The sequence below is a fragment of the Macaca thibetana genome, chromosome 9 (genome assembly GCF_024542745.1).
Source record: "Macaca thibetana thibetana isolate TM-01 chromosome 9, ASM2454274v1, whole genome shotgun sequence".
Lineage (NCBI taxonomy): Eukaryota > Metazoa > Chordata > Mammalia > Primates > Cercopithecidae > Macaca > Macaca thibetana.
In genome coordinates, this window is record NC_065586.1 from 50,814,461 (window position 1) to 50,836,782 (window position 22,322).

Consider the following 22,322-nt stretch of genomic DNA (forward strand, 5'->3'; position numbering starts at 1 on the left):
AGTACCCTTACTCCTCGAACATATGGAATGATGGTCATAACAGTGCCCAGTAGAAAAAAAAAAAAAAGCAGCATGGGCTGGGTTTTTTGTCCACTCACAAAATCTCTGAAGTTGGTTTTCCCTCATTTGTTCTTGTAACATTCATCCCAGGGATTTTATGTATATGTATATAGTCATATTCATTAGCAAAAGGCATATTAGTCAATTATATAGAAAAGGCACTATGAAACATGATCAATTATAATTATGGGTTAAATGCAAGCCTGCTTTTCCACAGATAAGACCAAGAGAAATGCAAACTGCTTCTTGATTCGCGTTATACATTTTGAACCCCTTGGCTGTTATGTTTGCTTTGCAACTGTCACCCTAAATCTGTACCAAATGCCTTTTACAGTCCATTTGGAATTGCTTCAAAATTATAAACCTAGCCACCAGCCATTTATTTCCTATCTTCTAGTTTTCCTAACGAAATCTGTTGCTGAACTTTGTTAGACAGGACACTGCTCGATATATCCCATTCCCATATGAAAAGAGAAACATGAGATTCTATGCTAGACCTACCCACTGTTTTGGTCTTTAGCCTGATAGAGACAGTCTAGAAAAATCATCCAGGTCAAAGCAGCATAGAAACCAGGCCTGGCTCATTCAGAGAGATAAAAACAGAGCCACAAGAACCTGGCTTGAGTGAGGGAACTGATTTCTGAAATTTCTAGAGTAAACTCCGATTGCATTGCTCTTGAAATTATTGAAAAAATTATAACAATTACTGTAACAATAAATACCAGTACCATTTCTCTGCTTACTATGTGTCTACTACAAACTCTTTACACACATGGTTGTTTTAAACCTGCCCAACAATCTTCAGGGGGTTGACATTATTTTGCTCAATTATTTGTATTTTTCTTTTCTTTTTTGAGATAGGGTCTCTCTGTCACCTAGGTTGGAGTCCAGTAGCACCATCTGCACTCACTATAGGCTCCATCTCTGAGGCTCAAGGGATCCTCCCACCTCAGCCTCCCAAGCAGCTGGGACCACAGGTACACACTACCATGCCCAGCTAATTTTTGTATTTTTGGTAAAGATGGTGTTTGCCATGTTGCCCAGGCTGGTCTCAAACTCCGAGCTCAAGTGATCTTCATGTCTCAGCCTCCCAAAGTGCTGGGACTATGGGTGTAGCCACAGTGTCTGGTCTATTTTTCTCAATTTATAGATAAGAGCATCTAAGACCACATCATAAAATATTCTCAAAGTCACACTAGTAGTAAGGAGCAGAGATGGGATTTGAAGTCCAGTCAGTTTAAGTGAGGATCGCATGCTAAGTTGGGTAGTTTATGCCAACTACGTGAATAATGGCTAACATTCATCCTGTACTCAGCTCATCATGCTTTGAGGCCTCTATGGATCTGTGTCCACCAGAGGAAGGGACATCTTTTGCACTGTAAAGAGCAGCAGCGATGGTGTCCAAAGCCCACCCTTCTACCCCTGTACCATGAATAACTTGCAGATATGAGTTTAGTAAGTTGTACTTTGACTTTACACTCTCAAGATTGACCCAGATTCTACATTCAAGCTCAGGGGAAGCAGATACTGTATATATGCCATGAGTTATTGTTTAGTGTATTGTTCACAATACTTATCAGGAATTAAGTCCTTTTTCTAATCTGCAGATGAAGGAACACTGTAATCCTCCTTTGATTTTTTAAATCAAAGAGAAATTTCCAGTTGTATTAGCAAATGATCTAATAACATATTGCCTAGATATCTACACTTACTTTCTTCCTAATTATATTTCTTTCTAATGTAATGTTTTCCCGATACCTATTTCCATCACACCTATACTTTAAAGTTGGTTCACATTTTGTAGAACAAAGATGGCAGTAAGCATATATAGCTAGTTAATGAATAAACCAATGAATAAAACCCCAAGGAACTTAAAACTTAATTTAAAGCTATGGCATTAAAGACACCTTCCCTAAATTCCACTGCTGTTTTGAGACCTACCCTTGGCAAGGTATCGTATCCTGGTCTGGGATCCTTGATTCTTCGAGTTGCTGATATGCTGGTCCCACAATTCCGCCTAGCCTACTTCGGGGTGACGGGGGTGTCCTTCTGAAGGCATTCCTGTGGAGCATGCCACTCCTTTGCCCTGGGCTGCAGCAAGAGGATAAACTCCTGCTGAGGTGGAATGAAAACAGACAAACAAACAAACAAAAGACATCATAGCAATAACCTCACAGGTGGCTGTCCAAACTTTGCAAACACTGAATCTGCACCCCAAGTCCTCAAAGTTCTAGGCCAGGGGCCATCCATGAATACAGTATATGTGGTAGAATGGGATCAGGAATAGCCCAATCCATTTTACCTTTGGAGACACTGAGAAAAAGGGAAGTTCCTGGATTTCTGGCTTTCTAGGTTAGAGCGTGACTGATGAAAATCATTGCCACTTTCCAGCCAGGGTAAGAGGCGAACTTAAGGAATTCTCAAGCTCCTCATTCCCATCCATCCTGATTATCCAAGGCATCGTAGGTGTCTCTCTGATATAAATAAAAATAGCCTTCTTATGAGATACTGATGAAAACTAAACACAGTAAGCCCAGAAGGGATTTATGGGGGAAAATATTCACTTATTAGTGATAGAATTAACAAATTTTAATTGGCATTTTCTCATTAACATATGTTTAAATCCCCTGTTCACTACCTCAGATTTTAATCAATCTTGACAAACTAAATTATTTTTCTTCAGAGTTTGCTTTTAATAAACATCTGATTATATAGTTTATTTGACTCATACATCCAAATGCCTAAATAACTATATGTTTATAGATGCCATCAATGAGCACAACATTTAAGTGGCTTACACCACAGGCCTTAACAAAGTGAGAATTCTTACATAGATTATGTACAGAAAAGACCTAGACTCTATAAAAATCCATTGCTGATGAGACTTATTACCTGTTCCTTATCCATTCCCATCTCCACCCCACTTAATTAACCCTACTGTAGACTGGTGAGGAGAACTTTGTTCACGTGTAGACATTCCACGAGATGCTAGTTTATGTGGTCACACTGGTTCTGTGGTGCTCAAATAATAAAGAAACTGAGAATTTTGTGCTGCATTCTCATTTTACTCTGTAAATATCAATACAACCATAGAAAGAAATATGAAAACATTCTTGAAATTTTAATAAATTTATGAAGGTTCTAAAGAAACCAGTCTCTCAAAGACATTTTGCCCATATCACTATATTATTTGGGGTTTTGTCACTTTTCTTCCATCAATATTACTATTAATTCTACTTAGTCAATACAAAACAGGACTTTGCAAATATTATTTAAGGTCAGAGTTTGAAAATCTGATATTTGAGTGTTAATAGCCACTTTCTTGGTTGTGGCAAGGTGACTGATCAATCTCTATATTCCTCAAACCAACATTAACTTCCTAAATTTGTGCAAGCAGAAGATCATATCTGGTAACATCCCTTATTATACCTTTATTCCTTTTTTTTTTTTTTTTTTTTTTGAAACAGAGTCACCCAGGCTGAAGTACAGTAGCACGAACTCGGCTCACTGCAAGCTCCACCTCCTGGGTTCCCATGATTCTTCTGCCCCAGCCTCCCAAGTAGCTGGGACTACAGGTGCCCCCCACCATGGCAGGCTAATTTTTGTAATTTTAGTAGAGACGAGGTTTCACCATGTTGGCCAGGCTGGTCTCAAACTCCTGACCTCAGGTGATCCACCTCCTAGGCCTCCCAAAGTGCTGGGATTACAGGCGTGAGCCACTGTCCCTAGCCCCTATACCTTCATTCTTTATCATGATACTTCTGGTGTGGTGTGTCCCTAAATGCCTAACAGGGAATGTCTAGTTAGCTCACTAAGCCCACAAGTTGGAGAAGCTCTCTAGCAGCTAATTTGCTTCCTTGCCTTCCTACTTTCATCTACCATCCAATGGCAATGATGGGATCTGCAGGGCATGAAGGATGAGATGCTAGAGTTAATTAGCTGCAACTGAGTGTAAGTCTTGGGTCTGCAGGTAACTAGTTGCTGGAAGCATGATGCTGACGGAGGTACTTGTAGCAGTCAGAGTCCCGGAGAGACATAGATGGCAGTTGAACTTGGTTCATTGCTAGAGATTTTGCTATATACAAAAGTGTGATCAGTGTTTGAGGGGAAGAAAAGCAATAAAGGAGGCTGCCGTGCCTCAGGACTACTATGAGAAGCTATTATTATCCCTCTGACTTAAGGGACAAGGAGAGGGAGCAGTTCCCAGAATGGAGAGAGAAAGTGAGTTGTAAGGAGGGGGCCGCATTGCAGGCTCCATGGCCCCAGAAAAGGGACATACTGAAGGCAACCAAGCAGGGAGGAAGGGTACACAAGGGCCATGACCTCACTCTCCTCCCTGCCGTCTATCTCATGCCTGTGCCTCACACTGAACCCACAGAAACCAGAGGACAAGGGAGCCTGCAGCCGTCTTGGTGTACAGGGCAAGGCAGAAAACAGAAAAGGTAGAAATTGTTGCCAGTGTGAAAAGGGAGTGGCAAAAGGAAGATATCAGCGTTCTACTTAAGAATTTTCCTAGGTTCGCTATGGGATGTGGAGGTTTAAAGAGAGGAAGTATGCAAAGCATGGAGCATGGAGCCTGGCACACAGTAGGTGCTCCGCACGATGAGTTCCTCTAGCTCCCCTGCCGCACCTGGCAATTCAAAGGGTCTTCTCTGTCACTGAAAACCCTGGAATTACTTCAATGTAAAAAACCTACATATGTGGTTTTATAAGTGACATGGCGAGGCACAGTGGCTCACACCTGTAATCCCAGCACTTTGGGAGGCTGAGGCTGGCGGATTACCTGAAGTCAGGACTTCAAGACCAGCCTGGCCAACATAGTGAAACCCCATCTCTACTAAAAATACAAAAATTAGCCAGGTGTGGTAGCACGCGCCTGTAGTCCCAGCTACTTGGGAGGCTGAGGCAAGAGAATCCCTTGAACTCAGGAGCTGGAGGTTGCAGTGAGCCGAGATCACACCACTGCACTCCAGCCTGGGCGACAGAGCGAGATTCTATCTCCAAAAAAATAAAATAATAAAAAAAGATAAGTGACTTACATTGCCAAAATATACTGCAATAAATATGACATGCCGTAATAGATTTATTTTCTAAACAGATGGGATTTTTTTGAACTAAACATTAGAAATAATGGCTCTGAATTAATAGCTTTGTTTCGTACATGAGTTATCCAAATGAGTCATATTTGCAGTTCACAAAAGAAATTAATTATTCATAGCTCACTAAACTGTCACAACAACAAAGTCTATCAGTATGAACTAGTGACCTGTCTTAAAAAGAGTTTTATGCCTATTGATCAATCAGCTATTCAGGCCTTCTCACTCAGTGGCATTCAGAAAGTTAGGGAGCAGTTTCCAGGATGTATAAATCAGTGCCTGGGTTATCAATCATGAAAACGTTTAAGTCTATTGCATGTTTTACAAAACAAAAGCTATGATATATTAAACTATAATTTACAAAGTTCTAAAAGCATTTTGTGAATCAACCCTTGCCCATCTATCAGGACACAATGTATGCTAACAGATACTGCAATGTCATTGATCCAAACAAAAAGGAAAGTCTCTTAAAGATGTCCTTATTTAATCTGTGAGTGACTTCTAGACACCATAGCAGAAGCCAAGTTTAGGAAGGAGCATAAAAAAAAGCACATGAGAACTGGGGATAGTAATATTGCAGCTCAAACATATTAAAAGCTGATCTTTTAAAACAAATATATCAATTTTAAAGCATTTATGACAGAATATAGTTAATATAATACTAGAATGATATTATACTGAATTACTTGACTAGGTGGAATACTACTTTAACATGTGTTATAATCAGGAGGAGAAAATACCATTTGGGGGAAAATATCGGTCTTCTGAAAGACTGGTAATATTGAACTTATTTCCCTAATTAAGACAACTTCCATTAGGTCCAGTGAAATGAAACGCTCTTTTCACAGGAAAATATTCTGTAAATGCAACATTGATATAAATCAAAACTTGCAGTAAGAATAGCTAAAGCAATTATCCAAGAGCCAAAGATATTTCAATCCTGAATTGAACATAGATTCATACCATATTTTAAAATGGCAAACTCTCAGTGTTTTAATCTCTACTCATGTAGAATGAGAATAAAAATTACCATCAAGTACTGAGGATTAGTGTCAAGAGTGACTAAAAATCTCAAAGTAAATGTGGCCAGAAACAATAAAATCCATTTCATGTAACTCATTAAAAGGTGAAGAAGAAAGTAGTTTTCTTCTATCATGTATGTGTCCAGCTTGGTGTTGTGCAAACTATTGCCTAGTATGTGACAACAAAGGGGCAACAACATTCAACTTTCATTGCTGGGAACGACTGTTATTTACTTTTTCATTGTTAAAATGTTTAATTTTTCATAATTTTTTCAAATTGTAAAATAGTGTAAATCTCACTAAGAAAAGGAAGCTTACATCTTTGGACAACTTCCATAAAGACTGAGGATGTGTATCTGTCATTTGTCCCAAACTTCATCATTTGGTTTAGAACAAATACCTTTAATATTTGGAGTTTCAGAATCCTGATGTATAAAACAGAAAAGTGGAGACTAGAAGATGCTGAAGGACAAGGTTAGCTTTAGAATGCTATGAAATGTGTCAAATAACTACGTTTTTGGCTTTTTCTCCAAAGCAGCCAATTTCTGGGCAGCTTGTAAGAAACTGCCACCCCATTTATAACAGAAGATTTTATAGACCCAAGAAGAAGATTCACCAGGCTTCTTCCCCGTGGAAACTTTTATTTTGTAAGAACCGTGTTGGAAAACCTGAAGTCTGTCACATTAGGCTGCACAGGGAAGAATTACTCATTAACTGTGTCATCTAGAAAAGGCAGGCCAGGTAACGTATTTTTAAAAATAGTTTTTCAGAATGCAATTTATTTTTTTAACTGGTCTGTAGCTTTGATGGGTGTTATTTATAGTTCCATCAAGTTTCTTACAGGGGTAATGCTGTCTGCTGTGGAAACCGGTATCTTTGGTTTACCTGATGTGAGGTGTTTGAGCATCTGCTCCACAGAGAACTACAGGAGAAGCAAGAACAGTTGTCTCTCCTAGGTCATGCTGCCAGTCCTTGGCATGTGCCACCCAGCATACACACAGTGTGAACGTGCCCACTCCCACCATGATGAGCTACTTGTACCTGTGGTGTTTGACAGACTGGCTTCCTCTGTCAGGAGAAGGGACTTCAGGGAATGACTGGGGGCCGACAAAACTTGACTCCATCATTTTCTCCAATGCAGTCACAGGATGCCTTTCCACCTTTGAATACTGTGGGAAATCACACGTACAGAGTTGAGATGAAGGATAAGTTACGGGAGGAGGGCCTAGAACACCAGAGCTAGGCATTGAGAAGTTACTGGAATGCCAATTCCTCCTGGTCACCTGATTAGAGGAGCAGGAGATGAGACATAATTTGTGTCCTATTTCCAACACATTGAGTATTCACCTCCCCTGCCCCAACCATCTCTGTGCCTAGACAGGATCCATTGAAGAGGGTTCTTCATGTCAGAATCCCAAGCCTGCTCTCTCATTTTTATTAATGTACACCCATGGCACACTGTGATTGACAGCCAAAAGGCGCTTACACGTATGGTTTAGTTGATGTACATCTTACCAAAAAAATTGAATTAGTAGCTGGGTTACCACTAATAAGGATTCAATAAACACTTATTAAATTTCATAACATTCTGAGAGTGATGAAAGACATTGGTTCAGAACATCTGGCCGCCACGCTCCACTGTTTTTCTCTTTCAGCTTGTTACCAGGTAATTACCATGTTTAACAAGAGAAATTTTGAGCATTTCACTCCTTATAGTTCGGAACTCTTGGTTTCTCCTTTGGCTATAATAACTCGTAAGGTGTAGAAGCCTAAAGAAGGCTTATATAGATGACAACTTCAGAAAAATTTTACCCCAAAAGAAATATCACACGGCATCTCAAGAGTCAATAAGTTGTCAACTTTAATACTCCTTGCACACTGGGCGCTGGAAGAGGTAGCAAAGGGTAGAAGATTTCTCTTCTAGAAACTCCAGGTGAAGACTTTCTTTAGAAATAGAAGTTTAAGGATGCTCATCAAAATAAAAGAGAGTTTGGAGTCTGGATAGTCAGTACCCAACGTGTCAAGTTAAAGATTCTAAGTGTTATCCTGAGTAACTATAAAACTCTAACTCAGTATACCTTTTTTTTTTTCTTTTCATTTCAAAAGTAAAGAAGCCACTATTAGAAGCATTGATTAAAAAAATCAAGTTAATCAACCTTTTTGAATCTCACATCTATATGGTGGGATAATAAAATGTCTCTTACAGGGTTGTTGAAAAAATTCACAAACAATACTTAATGCATTTGATCCAGGTAAAAAGAAGGTAGACACAATAATGAAGATGATACTCTAAGATGTTTTCTAGCCTTTTAGAAATATTATCTCTGAACTATAAGAAACTACAGATAAATTCCTCCCTAAGTCCCATTTCTAATCAGTTGGTAGTGGCTGCTTGTAGTCTTACATTTACATATATTCTAAAGATGACTTATGAAGTAAGAAATGGAGAAAGAAAGAGTTCTAACCAGCAGAAAAGTGAATCCAGGAGGAAGGAGTGGGAGATATTTTATTGTAATTTCTTTCTTAAAATGTCGGCTTTAAAATTAATGCTTGAAAGTAAAGTCCACAGACTTTCAACATGGCTGGAAGATATTGACAAGAAAAAGAATATAAAAAGACAGAAGAATGAACATTTGAAAAACAAAAAATCCAGGCTGGGATTGTAGAGAATAAAGACAATGTAACATATGCATGCTGATTAATTTTAGACACTGATGAACAAAACATATGTATTTAAGTATTAGAAATTAGACAGCACTAGAATATAAGAATTATATATAAGACATGAAAAAATTAAAATAATATTAATTCAGCAAAAATTAATAAGAGGGGGCTGTAACAAGAGAGCATGGTAAATCGGAAATAAACAGACAGGAATAAGTGTGAAACTATCAGTGAGGATAAAAACTGTGGATGGTTAGATTTAACTATTAAAAGACAGATTCACGCACTGATTTTAAACATCTAGTCTTCTATGTTCTGAAATAACTAATTTAAAAACAACAGAGAAAAAACTCGACAGAATGGGTAGGGATATACTCTGCAAAGTATAGGGGGAAAAGTTTTTAACAGTAATAATTTCAAGTAAAACATAATTATGTATAAAATGCATTTTAAAAGGAACAAAGATGGATATTTCATATTAATAGAATGAGCAATCTAGCAAGTGATAAATATTCATAAATTTTTATCTACCTAACAACATAGCTTTAATATGAAAGGCTTTCTCAGGCCAGGCACGGTGGCTCATGCCTGTAATCCCAGCATTTTGGGAAGCTGAGGTGGGCAGATCACCTGAGGTCAGGAGTTTGAGACCAGCCTGGCCAACATGGTGAAACCCTGTTTCTACCAAAAATACAAAAATTAGCTGGGCATGGTAGCGTGCACCTGTAATCCCAGCTACTTAGGAGGCTGAGGCAGGAGAATAGCTTGAACCTGGGAGATGAAAGTTGCAGTGAGCTGAGATCGTGCCACTGTACTCAACTAGTCACAAAAATTATAAACCATTAACATTGTCATAACTTAATTACATACGAATTGTGGCAAGGAATGTAACTATGGATAACAGTAAAGTGTAATTTTAGTTTAATTTATATTTTTAGATTTTGATAAAGAGAAGTGATACAGTTTGGATATTTGTCCCCTTCGAATGTCATGTTGAAATTTGATCCCCAGTGTTGGAGATGAGGCCTGGCGGGAGGTGTTTGGGGTGTTTGGGGTGTTTGGGTCATGGGGGTTGATTCCTCATGAATGGTTTGTGTCCTCCCTGTAGCAATGAGTGAGTTCTCATTCTATAAATTAATGGAAGAACTAGTTATTTAAAAGAGCATGGCACCTTTCCCCCTTTCTCTTTTTTCTCTCTCACCATGTGGCACCTGCTGCCCTTTCTCTTCCGCGATGAGCAAAAGCCTCCTGAAATTCTCACCAGAAGCAGATGCTGGCACCATGCTTCTTGTACAGCCTGCAGAACTGTGAGCCAAGTAAATCTCTTTATAAATTACCCAGCCTCCGGTATTGCTTTACAGCAGTGCAAACAGACTAACACAAGAAGATATGAATGAACTATTTGGTTAATGGAAATATATTAAAAACCTTTATAAAACTATATGGGAGATGTATTCATAACCTTATGGGAGAAAGACATTTGTTACCAGGACAAAACACCTAGAGACCATAAAGAAAAAAATATGTAAAATTTGACTTACTACTAATTTAAATATTTTAAGTAACAAAAGTGATTATTAGTAAATCAAAATATAAGTAAAAGCCTGGGGAAACATTGGCTATTCATACGTTAAAGATGATTCTTAAGATATAAAGACAGAAATCAACTGGAAAGAAATTAAAGGCAACAGATGAACAAGAATTTCACAGAAAAATGAAGACAGGCAACGTACATATGGCAAAGAGTGCAACTGCACTCATTATAAAGAGGTGGTAGTCAGAATAGAGAAAATTAAGCTAAGTGCAGTGGTGCACAGCTGTAGTCCCAGCTACTTGGGAAGTGAAGGTGGGAGGGTCATTTGAGCCCAGGAGTTAGAGACTCTAGTGTGCTATGTGATTAGCTATTGCACTCCAGGCTGGGCAACATAACAAAACTCTGCCTTTAAAATAAATAGAGAAATTTAAATTTCAAGAATATCTGATAAAGGAAAAGGCCCTGGAAAAGTAGCCATGGTGCTAACTTGAAGAGCAAATTGACAATATGTTTCAAAATTTTAAATATACTTACTCTTTGATCCAAAATACTACTTTTAGAAATTCTATCATGCAAATTTCCACAATTGCAAAAGTTCAAAATAATAATTTCCTGGGCATATAAGCAGTACAATTTTCCATAACGAAATGGAAATAAACACAAAAGTAAAAAAAAATTAAAAACAGTAGAAATGTCCACAAATGAATACTACACAGCCATTGAAAAGAATAAAAGGAAGGTGCAAAAAAGTACGCATATAAATCCATTTGTGTACATAAGGAAAATGCAATTAATAGATATAAATAGATTGTATATATATTTATGATTATATATACAATTAGCCTGGTGTTTATATATATATACAGATTTTTTATGTACATATACATATATTTTTCTGTGTGCATTTGCATGTGTGTTTCTCATGCAACTACTTAGGAGGCAGATTTTTAAAATTAAAATAAATTATTAATTGCCTAATTAGGTGTTGTGCTTGGTAAAAAGTATATCCATGAGTATAAGCTATGGAGACTAGGGAACACATCAAGGTTTTGCAGCTTTAAGTTCAAAAGCTCCAATTAGTTTTCTTTTCAATAACTTCCAAAATAAGCCACATAGTGGCAGTAATGACCATGTCTTGAACCAGAATCTGAATTTTTCACAGTGGACCTATAAAGCCCCGTCAGTCTTTTTTGCAAAATAGAGTAAAATGACAGAGAAAAGAGAAGATACAGAGATAATTTGGAAAAGGTGATTGTTTTCAACAACCTTAAATAACAAAGATCCAATGCATAATGGAAATACCTCTATGTGTGCTTTATTATTGATTGTGTATTGCAAAGTATCCATGGAAAAAGTCAGATGAATAGACATGTTTACTAAAGTGCAATGATATCCTGAATATCTGTGTAACTTCTAAGCTCTATAAAAGACATATGAGCATTTGTTATCTTTTTTTATCTAATTAATTGGTTTACAAGAAAAACCTGGGTGCCTAGAAGGCCTAGCTACAAAAACAAGTGAGATGCTCTGGGCAAATCCATGACAAACTGAAGAAAGCAAGTATGTTCAGCAACTGCAGAGAGCTGTGATATGGTTTGGCTGTGTCCCCACCCAAATCGCATCTTGAATTGTAGTTCCCGTAACTCCCATGTGTTGTGGGAGGGACCTGGTGGGAGATAATTGAATCATAGGGGCAGCTTCCTCCATACTGTTCTCATGGTAGTGAATAAGTCTCATGAGATCTGATGGTTTTATAAGGGAAACCCATTTCACTTGGTTCTCTCTTCTCTCTTGTCTGCTGCAATGTAAGAGGTGCCTTTTGCCTTCCACCATGATTATGAGGCCTCCCCAGCCATATGAAACTGTGAGTCCATTAAACCTCTTTTTCTTCATAAATCACACAGTCTCGGTTATGTCTTTATCAACAGTGTGAAAACAGACTAATACAGGCTGCCAGGGGACAATATCAGCCAACTATTTCTGGAGCATGCAGACCTTCTAGAGAAACTGCCAAATCATTAAAAAATCAGTAATTCCCTCCCTCTCTCCCTCCCTCCCTCCCTTCTTCCCTTCCTCCCTTCCTTCCTTGTCAAAAAACCCAATTCATCTTTTGTACCATTAGTTCATAGTCTCTGCTTGGGATCTGAGAGATAGAGGGCCTTGTCCAAAATTCTGGATAACACTCATAAATAGAATCAACCTCTTAACCTGTTCTGTTTATTGATAGTGTTCATGACAGATATTTCCTAAATCTGTTATTTCAAATGTTTGACTTATTGTGATATTAAACAGTTGTTTTTATTTGTATTGTTTTGGTCCATTAATATAAATATGTTTCCAAAATTTATTATTTTAGAACTTTTTATTTTTTTCTCTGACAGCATTTTGTTTTAGTGACTACATTGTACCTGAAATTCAAGTTTAAATTGCTGGTATTCCTATCCAGAGGTTGCTTGAAACTTGTGGAAGCATGATAAAAAGTCTAATATTTTGACCAACTTCCAAATGATATTTCATACATTTTGGCTGAAAATGAATTCAGGTAGCTTCTGGTTTCAGTTTTGACAAGCTAAGAGTTTGGAAGTCACTATTCCTATCCTAGCAATAGAAAAATAAATGAACAAACTGAAAATCTCTTCTTGCGTTCATTGGATAATTGAGGTTGCAGGGCACACTACCACCTTAAATCTGGAGAAACAGGTGAATACAGAGAATAATGGCTAAGATCAGCTTTTCTGCAACTGAGTCTGCTGGAACCATAAATTGTTAGGAAGGTTTAAGAAGTAATTTGGACAGGTGGCTGGAATTTGTATGGGCACTGGAACGAGAGTTGGGGTCTGTAGTCTTAGATAGAATGTCCATACTTCCATGAGTTTGGCCTCCAGGAACCACATCAGGTTCTCACAGGAAAGAACCCCAACAGCAACAAAAATCATCTAGTGTCTCTGCCAGTGGAAGGGGAAAAGTAACCATTTTGAAATGCACACAGGGCATTCTCAATAACAACTGCCTACTCTTGTAGTAAAAAGATTTTACCAGAGTCTTATCTCACTAGAAAGAAGGGCATTTCCCCAATTCCAGCTCTCTGTAACCTTTCCATCTCACATAAAAGAGGACAAAAAGTGAAGAAACACTTGTGAAGGTCACAAGTGTTTAGCAGACAAAGGCAAAAAAAGTACCGCCCAAGTGCACCGCCTAGCCGTTAAGGTTGAACAGTGCAAAGGTATGGTGTAACCATTGTGAGAATGCTGTATGTGTATTCTGTAACCGAAAAAATAAGTAAATGAATAATGGACAGTGGGAAGGAGACTTTTTGCTGTTGGAGTGGAAATTTATAAATAAGCAAGGGGAGAAGTGTAGAATTATTGATGTAGTTATGGATTAGAGTTGGGGGTAGACATCAATGTAGACACATGTTCAGCAGAATATAGACACAGATGCTTACACAGAAAAATTTACAGATTATGTTAGTCTATATACAACCTTTAATATATAAATATATATATTTATATATAAGATGTATAATATATATTTTAATATATTATTTAATATAATTTAATATACATTAGTTAAATAATATAATTTAATATATATTATTTAAATAATATAATTTAATTATATAATTTATAATTAAATTATATAATATAATTTAATTATATTATTTAAATAAATCTTAAGTAGACATATTTAATATATTATTTAATATATACATTAGATATATCTCTTAGATATATAAGATATATATATAATAAGATTATATATATATAAAATCTTTGATCTGTCTGTTGAGAAGGTCAAGCAAAGACATCCCAGTAGCAATGGTAACATACACACCTAGCTTCCAAATCCCGGTCTCCAGCAACATTCTGCAAAGAAAGAAACTAGCTATTTCCATGGAGAAATGGCGGATTCTAGAATTCAGGCAGAAAATGTACAATATAAGGAAGGAGTGTCTTGTAGTGCTCAACAACAACAACAAAAAACCTGAAAACCTACAGTGAATTGATGGATAATGTCAAAATGACATGAGCCAGCTGAAAGACCTATCAATGGCCAAAGCCAGCAAAAATGGATGACAATGTAACGTAGTATTTAACTACTTGGATTACAAATCAAACTATAAAATAGTATCCATGAGTTTATTTATACTGATTTAAATATGTGATGGAATAAATAAGTAAATGGGAGAGAATAGACAAACGCTTTGTGATAGAATCCCAAATAACTTATGTAGAAACTTGACCATACGGAAAGAAGACTGTAACTCCCCACTCCTTAAGTGTGGGCTATGCATAGTCACTTCCTTCCAAAGAGTATTCTATGGAAAAGCAGAGAGAAGAAAAGGGTAACCTTACAGTGGAGAAGCTTGGCTAATATTACCTCAGACAGATGATAAGGTAAACGTTAATAATAATAAATCATATTGTAGTGTGTATCCTTGATATGACATAATAAAAATGGCACTTTTAAAATTTCTACAGAAAACCAGTAACCCCCACATAATCATAAGAAAATAATCAAATTCCAATAGAGGGGCATCCTACAAAATTCTTTACCAGTACTAATCAAAACTGTCAAGGTCATCATAAAAAGAAAAAATCGACAAACCGTCACATGTAAGGGGAACCTAAGGAGACATGGCCATTAGATGTAATGTGGTACCTGGGATTGGAACAGAGGGAGCAATCGGGTAAACACTCATAAAATCAAAATAAACTAGAGAAATTGTGAGACTGTTAACATATGGGATGTTACGGATAATAATGCATTCTTATTAGTTTATTAATTTCAAAATTGTGCCCTACTAATGTACAAGGTTAATAATAGGGACAACTGAATACAGAGTATAGAGACTTGCTGTGGTATCCGCTAAACTTTCCTGTAAATTGAAAGCTATCCTAAAATATCAGATCTACTTAAGAAAATAAAAAATAGAAAATAAGATAAATGATTTAAAAAGTACACATCAAAATAAACAAAAAGAATTTAGAGACTAAAGGCAGAATTCAGTCTGCCTTTAATTGCCTGAGTAGCTCAGCTGTAGGCCCTCAAGGTGCATACTCCACTCAGCAAAACAGTTCACCTATACCAACCCTCCTGGAAAGTTAACTTGACTGACCACAATCATAGCTTTTGGACATTTTATGCTCTGTGCTAATATATATATACACACACACACACATACACACACATATATACATATATAATATATTATATATCATATAGTTATATAATACACATTATATATAATAATATACATTATATATAATATATATTTTATGCTATATATAATGTATTATATGTAATATATATAATATCAACCTGATTGGTTCCATCCAAATGTATGCAGTTCTATCTCTGAGACAAGATAAGGTCTGGACAAATTTATTCTCAAGATTGTATCTTCAGTGAAATTTAAGTGCTCGGGTTAGTTGCCTGTCTGGACCTCCCTATTGGCATCCTCTACAATGTTACAAAGCATATATATGTGTGTGTATATATATGCTTTATATATATGTATACATATATACGTGTGTGTGTGTGTGTGTATATATGTATTTTGAGACAGAGTCTCACTGTGTTGTCCAGGCTGGAATGCAATGTCTTGATCTTGGCTCACTGCAACCTCAGTCTCCTAGGTTCAAGCAATTCTCATGTCTCAGCCTCCTGAATAGCTGGTATTACAGGCGCCCACAACCATGTCTGGCTAATTTTTGGATTTTTACTAGAGTCAAGGTTTCACCATATTGGGCAGGCGGGTCTGAAACTCTTGACCTCGAGTGATCCATCTGCCTTGGCCTTCCAAAGTGCTGGGATTATACGTGTGAGCCACAGTGCCCAGCCCAAAAATATTTACTTTGGTTCCATCCAAATGTATGCAGTTCTATCTCTGAGACAAGCTGAGGTATGGACAAATTTATTCTTAAGATTGTATCTTCAGTGAAATGTAAGTGCTCAGGTTAACTGCCTGTCTGGACCTCCCTATTAGCATCCTCTACAATGTTACAAAGATTGGCAGTTGATTCTATGTTATTTCCTTGACACAGATCCTGACTTTATTGTGTGCAGGTGGTTAAGAGCTCATTTGGTATAATATACAAAAGATCGTGTTAGCGGTGAATAAGGAGATGCCCCAGTTCATTCACTGGTGCTCTCAGCATGAGCCCAAGTGGTTTTTTTTTTTTTTTTTTTTTTTAAAAAACTCCTTTATAGGCCCTGGTTAATATTGTTATTTCCTGGGGAAACATTCGTTCAACTGGCTCCCCTGAAAGTGCTGGCTAGTGCAAATGCTCCCAGGTGCTGAAGGCATCTCCTCTCGCCCGCCCACCTGCTTTGCTCCTAGCACATTGTAGGGGGTGCACCAAAATCAATAGGCCGGTCAAATGAAGCAGGCACATGTTGGCAGTAGAATAACAGCATTGTTTCCAGGTCTGCCACATGCACACAGCAGGAGTCAGAAGGTTAAATGAAAGTAGGGTCAGTTTTGGACAGCAATGTTGACAGAGCTGATAATCACTTGGTCTGGAATCCTGGGCAATAAAGGCAGGAGGAGGATATTTTTAGGCAGTTTTAAATGTCTTTCTCTCTGCATTGCTTGGCTCAAATATGTCTGTGACAGAATTTTCTTTAGTGTCACTCTGACTTATGAGCCGGAGTACAGGGAAATTGATAGTTACAATATGTTTTCGAGAGTTATTTCATTGGGATTTCTAATGCAGGTAATTAAAAACTACTTGACCGCTGTTGAGAATTTTTGCATGGACACCACAGCAGCAAGAACTTCAACAATCGCAATCTCCACACATTTCCTTTAAAGCAAAATAATATGACAAGGGACCCTCTCCAGACACTAGGCCCAGCACAATACCCCTTCCCACCTCCTCCCCAGCAAGTTACCACTTCACCAGGGGGATTCTTCATGTGCTACTGCACCTTTTTAGAGAGCTCTGAGCTATTCTTGTTCTGATATTAATTCCCCAACCTGCCTACTATAAGCTCTGATAGCACCGTTGTCTATTTCCAGTAGGCCTTGGCATAGATGAGAGCCCACATTTGTGAGATTATTTGATTTATATCGATCACTCGCAGTAATCAGTAAACTTCTGGAAAGAAGTGGCTTTCTCATGTTTGGTCCTCATCACATGCCTGTTCCTTAATAGGTATTGTCTGGTACTTAGTAGGCTATTTAGTCTACATTTAAATAGACAAATGAATGCATGAATCTACATTCAATCAATAAGTTATAATTTGATATTTAAAACAAGAAATCAGAAGTAATTTTTAAAGTTATTTAAAATTAACTTTAATTAATGTTACAACAAAATTACCTCTTCTGACCTACTGCCTGCAAACAATTCCATGATTTTCAATTCACTCTCAAAACTCTAAGAAAAATAGCTCAGAGCAGTGTGAGCTTTATGAGGTGTGCAAAATTTATCAGGCCCGGAGAGACAGAGTGTGGGATTACAGTCAGTCACTCCCACCAAACCCAGGGGTGATTGTTTAAAGACATTTTGTTCCTAACTGCCTCATCACTTATTTCCACGTTTTTGGAATTTGTGATGAAAAGAACCATGGATAGCCAAGGAATAGCTTATGCTATTTTAATGCAAATTCTTGATAAACAATTTGGGAACTGCGTCTTCATTTCCTATAAAAACCCACTGGTAACTGCTTCTGATGGGAGCATGTATTTAGGGTACCTTAAGTCTATGCTCTCAGGTTGCAGCCCTCAAAACTGGCCAAAATAAATGCTCTACTTACATTAAGTTTGCCTCAGTTTTTGTTTTCTTTGTTTGTTTTCCTTTAGGCCAACAACTCAATTCACATGTGACTTCTTCTAGGTAGATTTGAGATTCCTCTAGTCAAATTCAGAAGTCGTTTTCCATTATCTGATGGTACTTTGATTTAATATATCTATATAATAAAGATATTATATGCCTGCACATTTTTCTCTCCACTAACCTTTGAGCATCCTGAGGTGAGGAATCATTTCTGTTTGTGTTCAAAGCTATCCCTGCAGTACCCAACACAGAGAAGTGTGGGCTTTACCAGAGTTCAATAAACATTACTGGATAAATAAGGGCCTTTTCACCTATTTTTAAGGCTTTGTTAGACACTAAACTCTTTTTTTTTTTTTTGAGACTGTTAGGCACTAAACTCTTTTTTTTTTTTTTTGTCTAGAGACTGAGTCTCACTCTTGTTACCCAGGCTGGAGTGCAGTGGCAGGGTCTTGGCTCACTGCAACCTCTGCCTCCCGGGTTCAAGCAATTCTCCTGCCTCAACCTCCCGAGTAGCTGGAATTACAGGCACCCACCACCACGCCTGGCTAATTTCTGTATTTTTAATAGAGATGGGGTTTCACCATGTTGGCCAGGGTGGTCTTGAACTCCCGACCTCAGGTGATCCACCCGCTTTGGCCTCCCAAAGTGCTGGGATTACAGTCATGAGTCACTGTGCCTGGCCTAGGCATTAAATTCTTATTATTCCTCTTTAGTATGCAAGTATTATCTTCCAGTTCTTTCTCATTTAATGTTACCTCCCCCATAAACCTATCTTTCTTAAAATGGTTACTGATTAAAAAAAAAAAAAAAAGGTGTGAAGGGTGTATAATTTTCTTCTTTCATTTTTCAGTTGTGAATGTTTTCTCTTGATTTCAAGAGAGAACAGATTTTCTCTTTTGATGACTTTATTTTCTGATTCCTAAACCAGGCTGAGAAGTTTCACTCCTTTGCCTTCAAGGTTCTAGAGGTTAAAATTCTATCCTTAGCTCTTTCTTACTTGAGACACAGCAAAGCAGGTGAGTTCATCTTTACTCACAGATGCTTTATTTGCTTTTTAAAAAAATGGTAGGGACTAGATGCTTCTCAGGGAGGGTAATCTACTCCAGTTCTGCAGCGTCGGAGTCAAGTGTTTCCAGAGTATCGTGTTGCTTCACTTGACAAGGTGTTTTGCATCTTGTTAGATGACTATAAAGTGAAACCCATTTCCATGAATGTTTAATGAACTTAAGGGAATGCCAGAGCCAGACAATTCATTTGTTAAACACTGCAATTTGCAAAGAATTTCAAGTAGTTAACATGAGCTTCAAGATAAAACAAAGACAGATTTGTCTGATATGGTAAGCAAGTAGAAAATTTTCTCTTCTAAGAATGAAATATGCCTGAATAACCTGTCACCCCCTGTGTAATGGAAATAAACGCCTGCAGTGGGAAGCTTGGTGATGGAACTTGGTGTTCAGAATTTCCCAATGGTCCCATTTGAAACTTGAGCACGGACTGTGAACTTCGTTACCACTTTTGACATTTTGGGAAGGATAATCTTCTTGAGGGAGGTTATTGTGCATTGAAGGATGTTCATTAGCGCCAATGACCGCTACCCACTAGATGCCTGTAGCGTTCTTCTCCCAACGTGTAATACACAGTGTTTTCAGACTTTGCCAAATGTCAAGGGATGGTGGGCAAATTGCCTTCTGTTGAGAACCACTGAGTTATAAGGATGTTGGTTTGTCTTTCAGTTACTTACTAGCTGTCTGACAGACATAACTTTCTCAAGCTCCAAACCTCATTTCGATTTTCTGCACATTTGTGGGTATACATTAGTTGTTGTTAGGACTAAATGAGACAATGCATTTATATTAATTTGTTTCTTTAACAAAAACTGATAGGGATTTTTATGGGTGTTGTGTTGAATTTAAACCACATTGGGTTATATAATCATTTAACAATATTATTTTTTCCAATCCATCATTATGGGTTGTATCTCTATTTATATATGTTTTTAATAATTTTGATCAAAGTTTGTAGATTTCAAGGTACAAACTTCTCACCTTTTTACGTTTATACCTAAGCATTTCTTACTTTAAGTTCTCTAGCAAATGGAAGTGTTTTCTTAATTTTCTTTTAAAATTGTTTATTGTTAATGTATGGAAATTCAACTAATTTTTGGTGCTGATATTGTATTCTGCAAATCCACTAAATGTGTTTATTAATTCCAGCAGTATTTTGGTTGACTCTTTGGATTTTCTACACAGAAGATCATGTCATCTACAAACAAATATAATTTCACTTCTTTATTTCTCAAAAAAAAAAAAAAAAAAAAAAAAAGGCTGGGCGCAGTGGCTCACACCTGTAATCCCAGCACTTTGGGAGGCCGAGGCGGGCGGATCACAAGGTCAGGAGATTGAGACCATCCTGGCTAACTCGGTGAAACCCCGTCTCTACTAAAAATACAAAAAAAATTAGCCAGGCATGGTGGCGGGCGCCTGTAGGCTCAGCTACTCGGGAGGCTGAGGCAGGAGAATGGCACAAATCCGGGAGGCGGAGCTTGCAGTGAGCCGAGATCGCGCCACTGCACTCCAGCCTGGGCGACAGAGCGAGACTCCGTCTCAAAAAAGAAAAAAAAAAATGCCCAGCCACTTCTGTACAAATTGAAGTTCAGTTCAACTATTCCACTATTCCACTAATATAGTGCTGATTAGAATCTATCCTCATCACTTTACCTAGTGTCTGGCTTTGTTTATCTTTGACATAACCAGTTGCTAAGGAATGAAACCCTCCATCACTGTGGTTGTTTTACAGTGGTGGGATTATATCCATTAGAAATCAATAGTAAAACCATTCGCTGTGTTTCTGAAGTGAACAATTCCTGCACATTGCCATGAATAAAAGTTTAACAAAACTTGGCTGGGAAGAGATTCTGATTTATGAATTCCGTGTTAAACCATTTGAGTACATCTGTTATGGATATCATAACAGTGACTTTTTGGGTAATGATTTCTTAGAATCACCAGTGATGTATAAATTGTCAGTGATTTAAGCATTTGGAGGGGTGTGAATGTGTCCTGGATGATTGCCTATTATACTCAAATGCTAGGTTTATGCAGTGGCCTTTGTTCTTTTGTTTTATGCCTCAGATTCTGAAAGTGCAATGCTGTGTGGGGTCAAAGAATTGCTACCCTATGAAGAATATATCTCTATGTATTACACAGTATTCTCTTGTCTTTAATTTAGTGTTTCGCAATATAGTTCAGTAATGATTAAAACTGCCTTACAAAAAGTGTAAGAGGCAAAGAGTTTGCATTTAACTTCAAGTTCTGGTATCTCTGTAAGGCCTGGAATTAGAAGGATGGATTCTGAAACTCTACTTCTCATCTTTGATTCTTCTCACACCCTTAACTCAGAGTTCTCTGAACATAACATGCATTTTTGGGATTCTATGGCTTTATTCTTCCTGTATGTTCTGGTGTCTAGCTCTTAGCCCTTTGACTCTCTATAAAACTTTTCATGTCCTTCCAAACCAAGTCCGAGCCTGACTCTGTTGTGAGGCAGCCCCTAAGTCTACCCCCATCCACCTCCCACTGGCTTCCTCTTGTCCAACCTCTGCTGCAACAACAACTATCTCAGAACTCACTTCTGCTGATTCTGGGGTTTTCTGTGTTTCTTCCTACACAGAACTTCCCTTATGGCAAGGGACATTGTATTCTTGGTGTCACATCTTCTGGCACAAACTAAGGATTCGACAAGTGTTCACGGGACAAACAACTGAAGCTCTTATTTTTACCAGAGATTAGTTTATATTACAGATTGTAATCAAGAGCTGAAATTTAACTTGTCTTTTATCTGATGCATACATACATGCATGTGTGCATACCTCCCAGCCCAGAATTGTAAGACGATTTAAGCAAAACCCTATAAAGCTCTGAAAAATATATACAAATCTGATCCCAGATTCCCAACATCTCTGGACTGGAAGCACTGAGGTAGGCTGCAGGAGGAGGTGTGTAGACATGTCACTTACATTTTGTAGCTGGACATGGCTCTTCACCAAGTTCTCTGACTTTGCCATTGTGCTGGATGCTTTGAGACTGTAGCTTTTACCATTTTGTGGCACTTTCAGCTGCTCTTGGATTTGTTTAGCTTGTTTCCTGCGGACATAAATAAACAT

At 37.7% G+C, this 22,322-nt stretch overlaps 1 protein-coding gene across 6 annotated transcripts in view; it reads right to left on the reverse strand.

Annotated features, from left to right (window-relative positions):
• The window catches only part of NRG3 (neuregulin 3), a 1,119,166-nt gene that overhangs the window by 7,581 nt on the left and 1,089,263 nt on the right, over positions 1 to 22,322 (reverse strand). For all 6 annotated transcript variants that reach the window (XM_050803844.1, XM_050803842.1, XM_050803843.1 and 3 more), the window contains 3 exons: positions 22,176 to 22,302; positions 7,220 to 7,347; positions 2,002 to 2,172 (listed from right to left, as the gene is read on the reverse strand). In XM_050803844.1, coding sequence (XP_050659801.1) covers positions 2,002 to 2,172; positions 7,220 to 7,347; positions 22,176 to 22,302 — 426 coding nt within the window. The remainder of the gene's footprint in view (positions 1 to 2,001; positions 2,173 to 7,219; positions 7,348 to 22,175; positions 22,303 to 22,322) is intronic.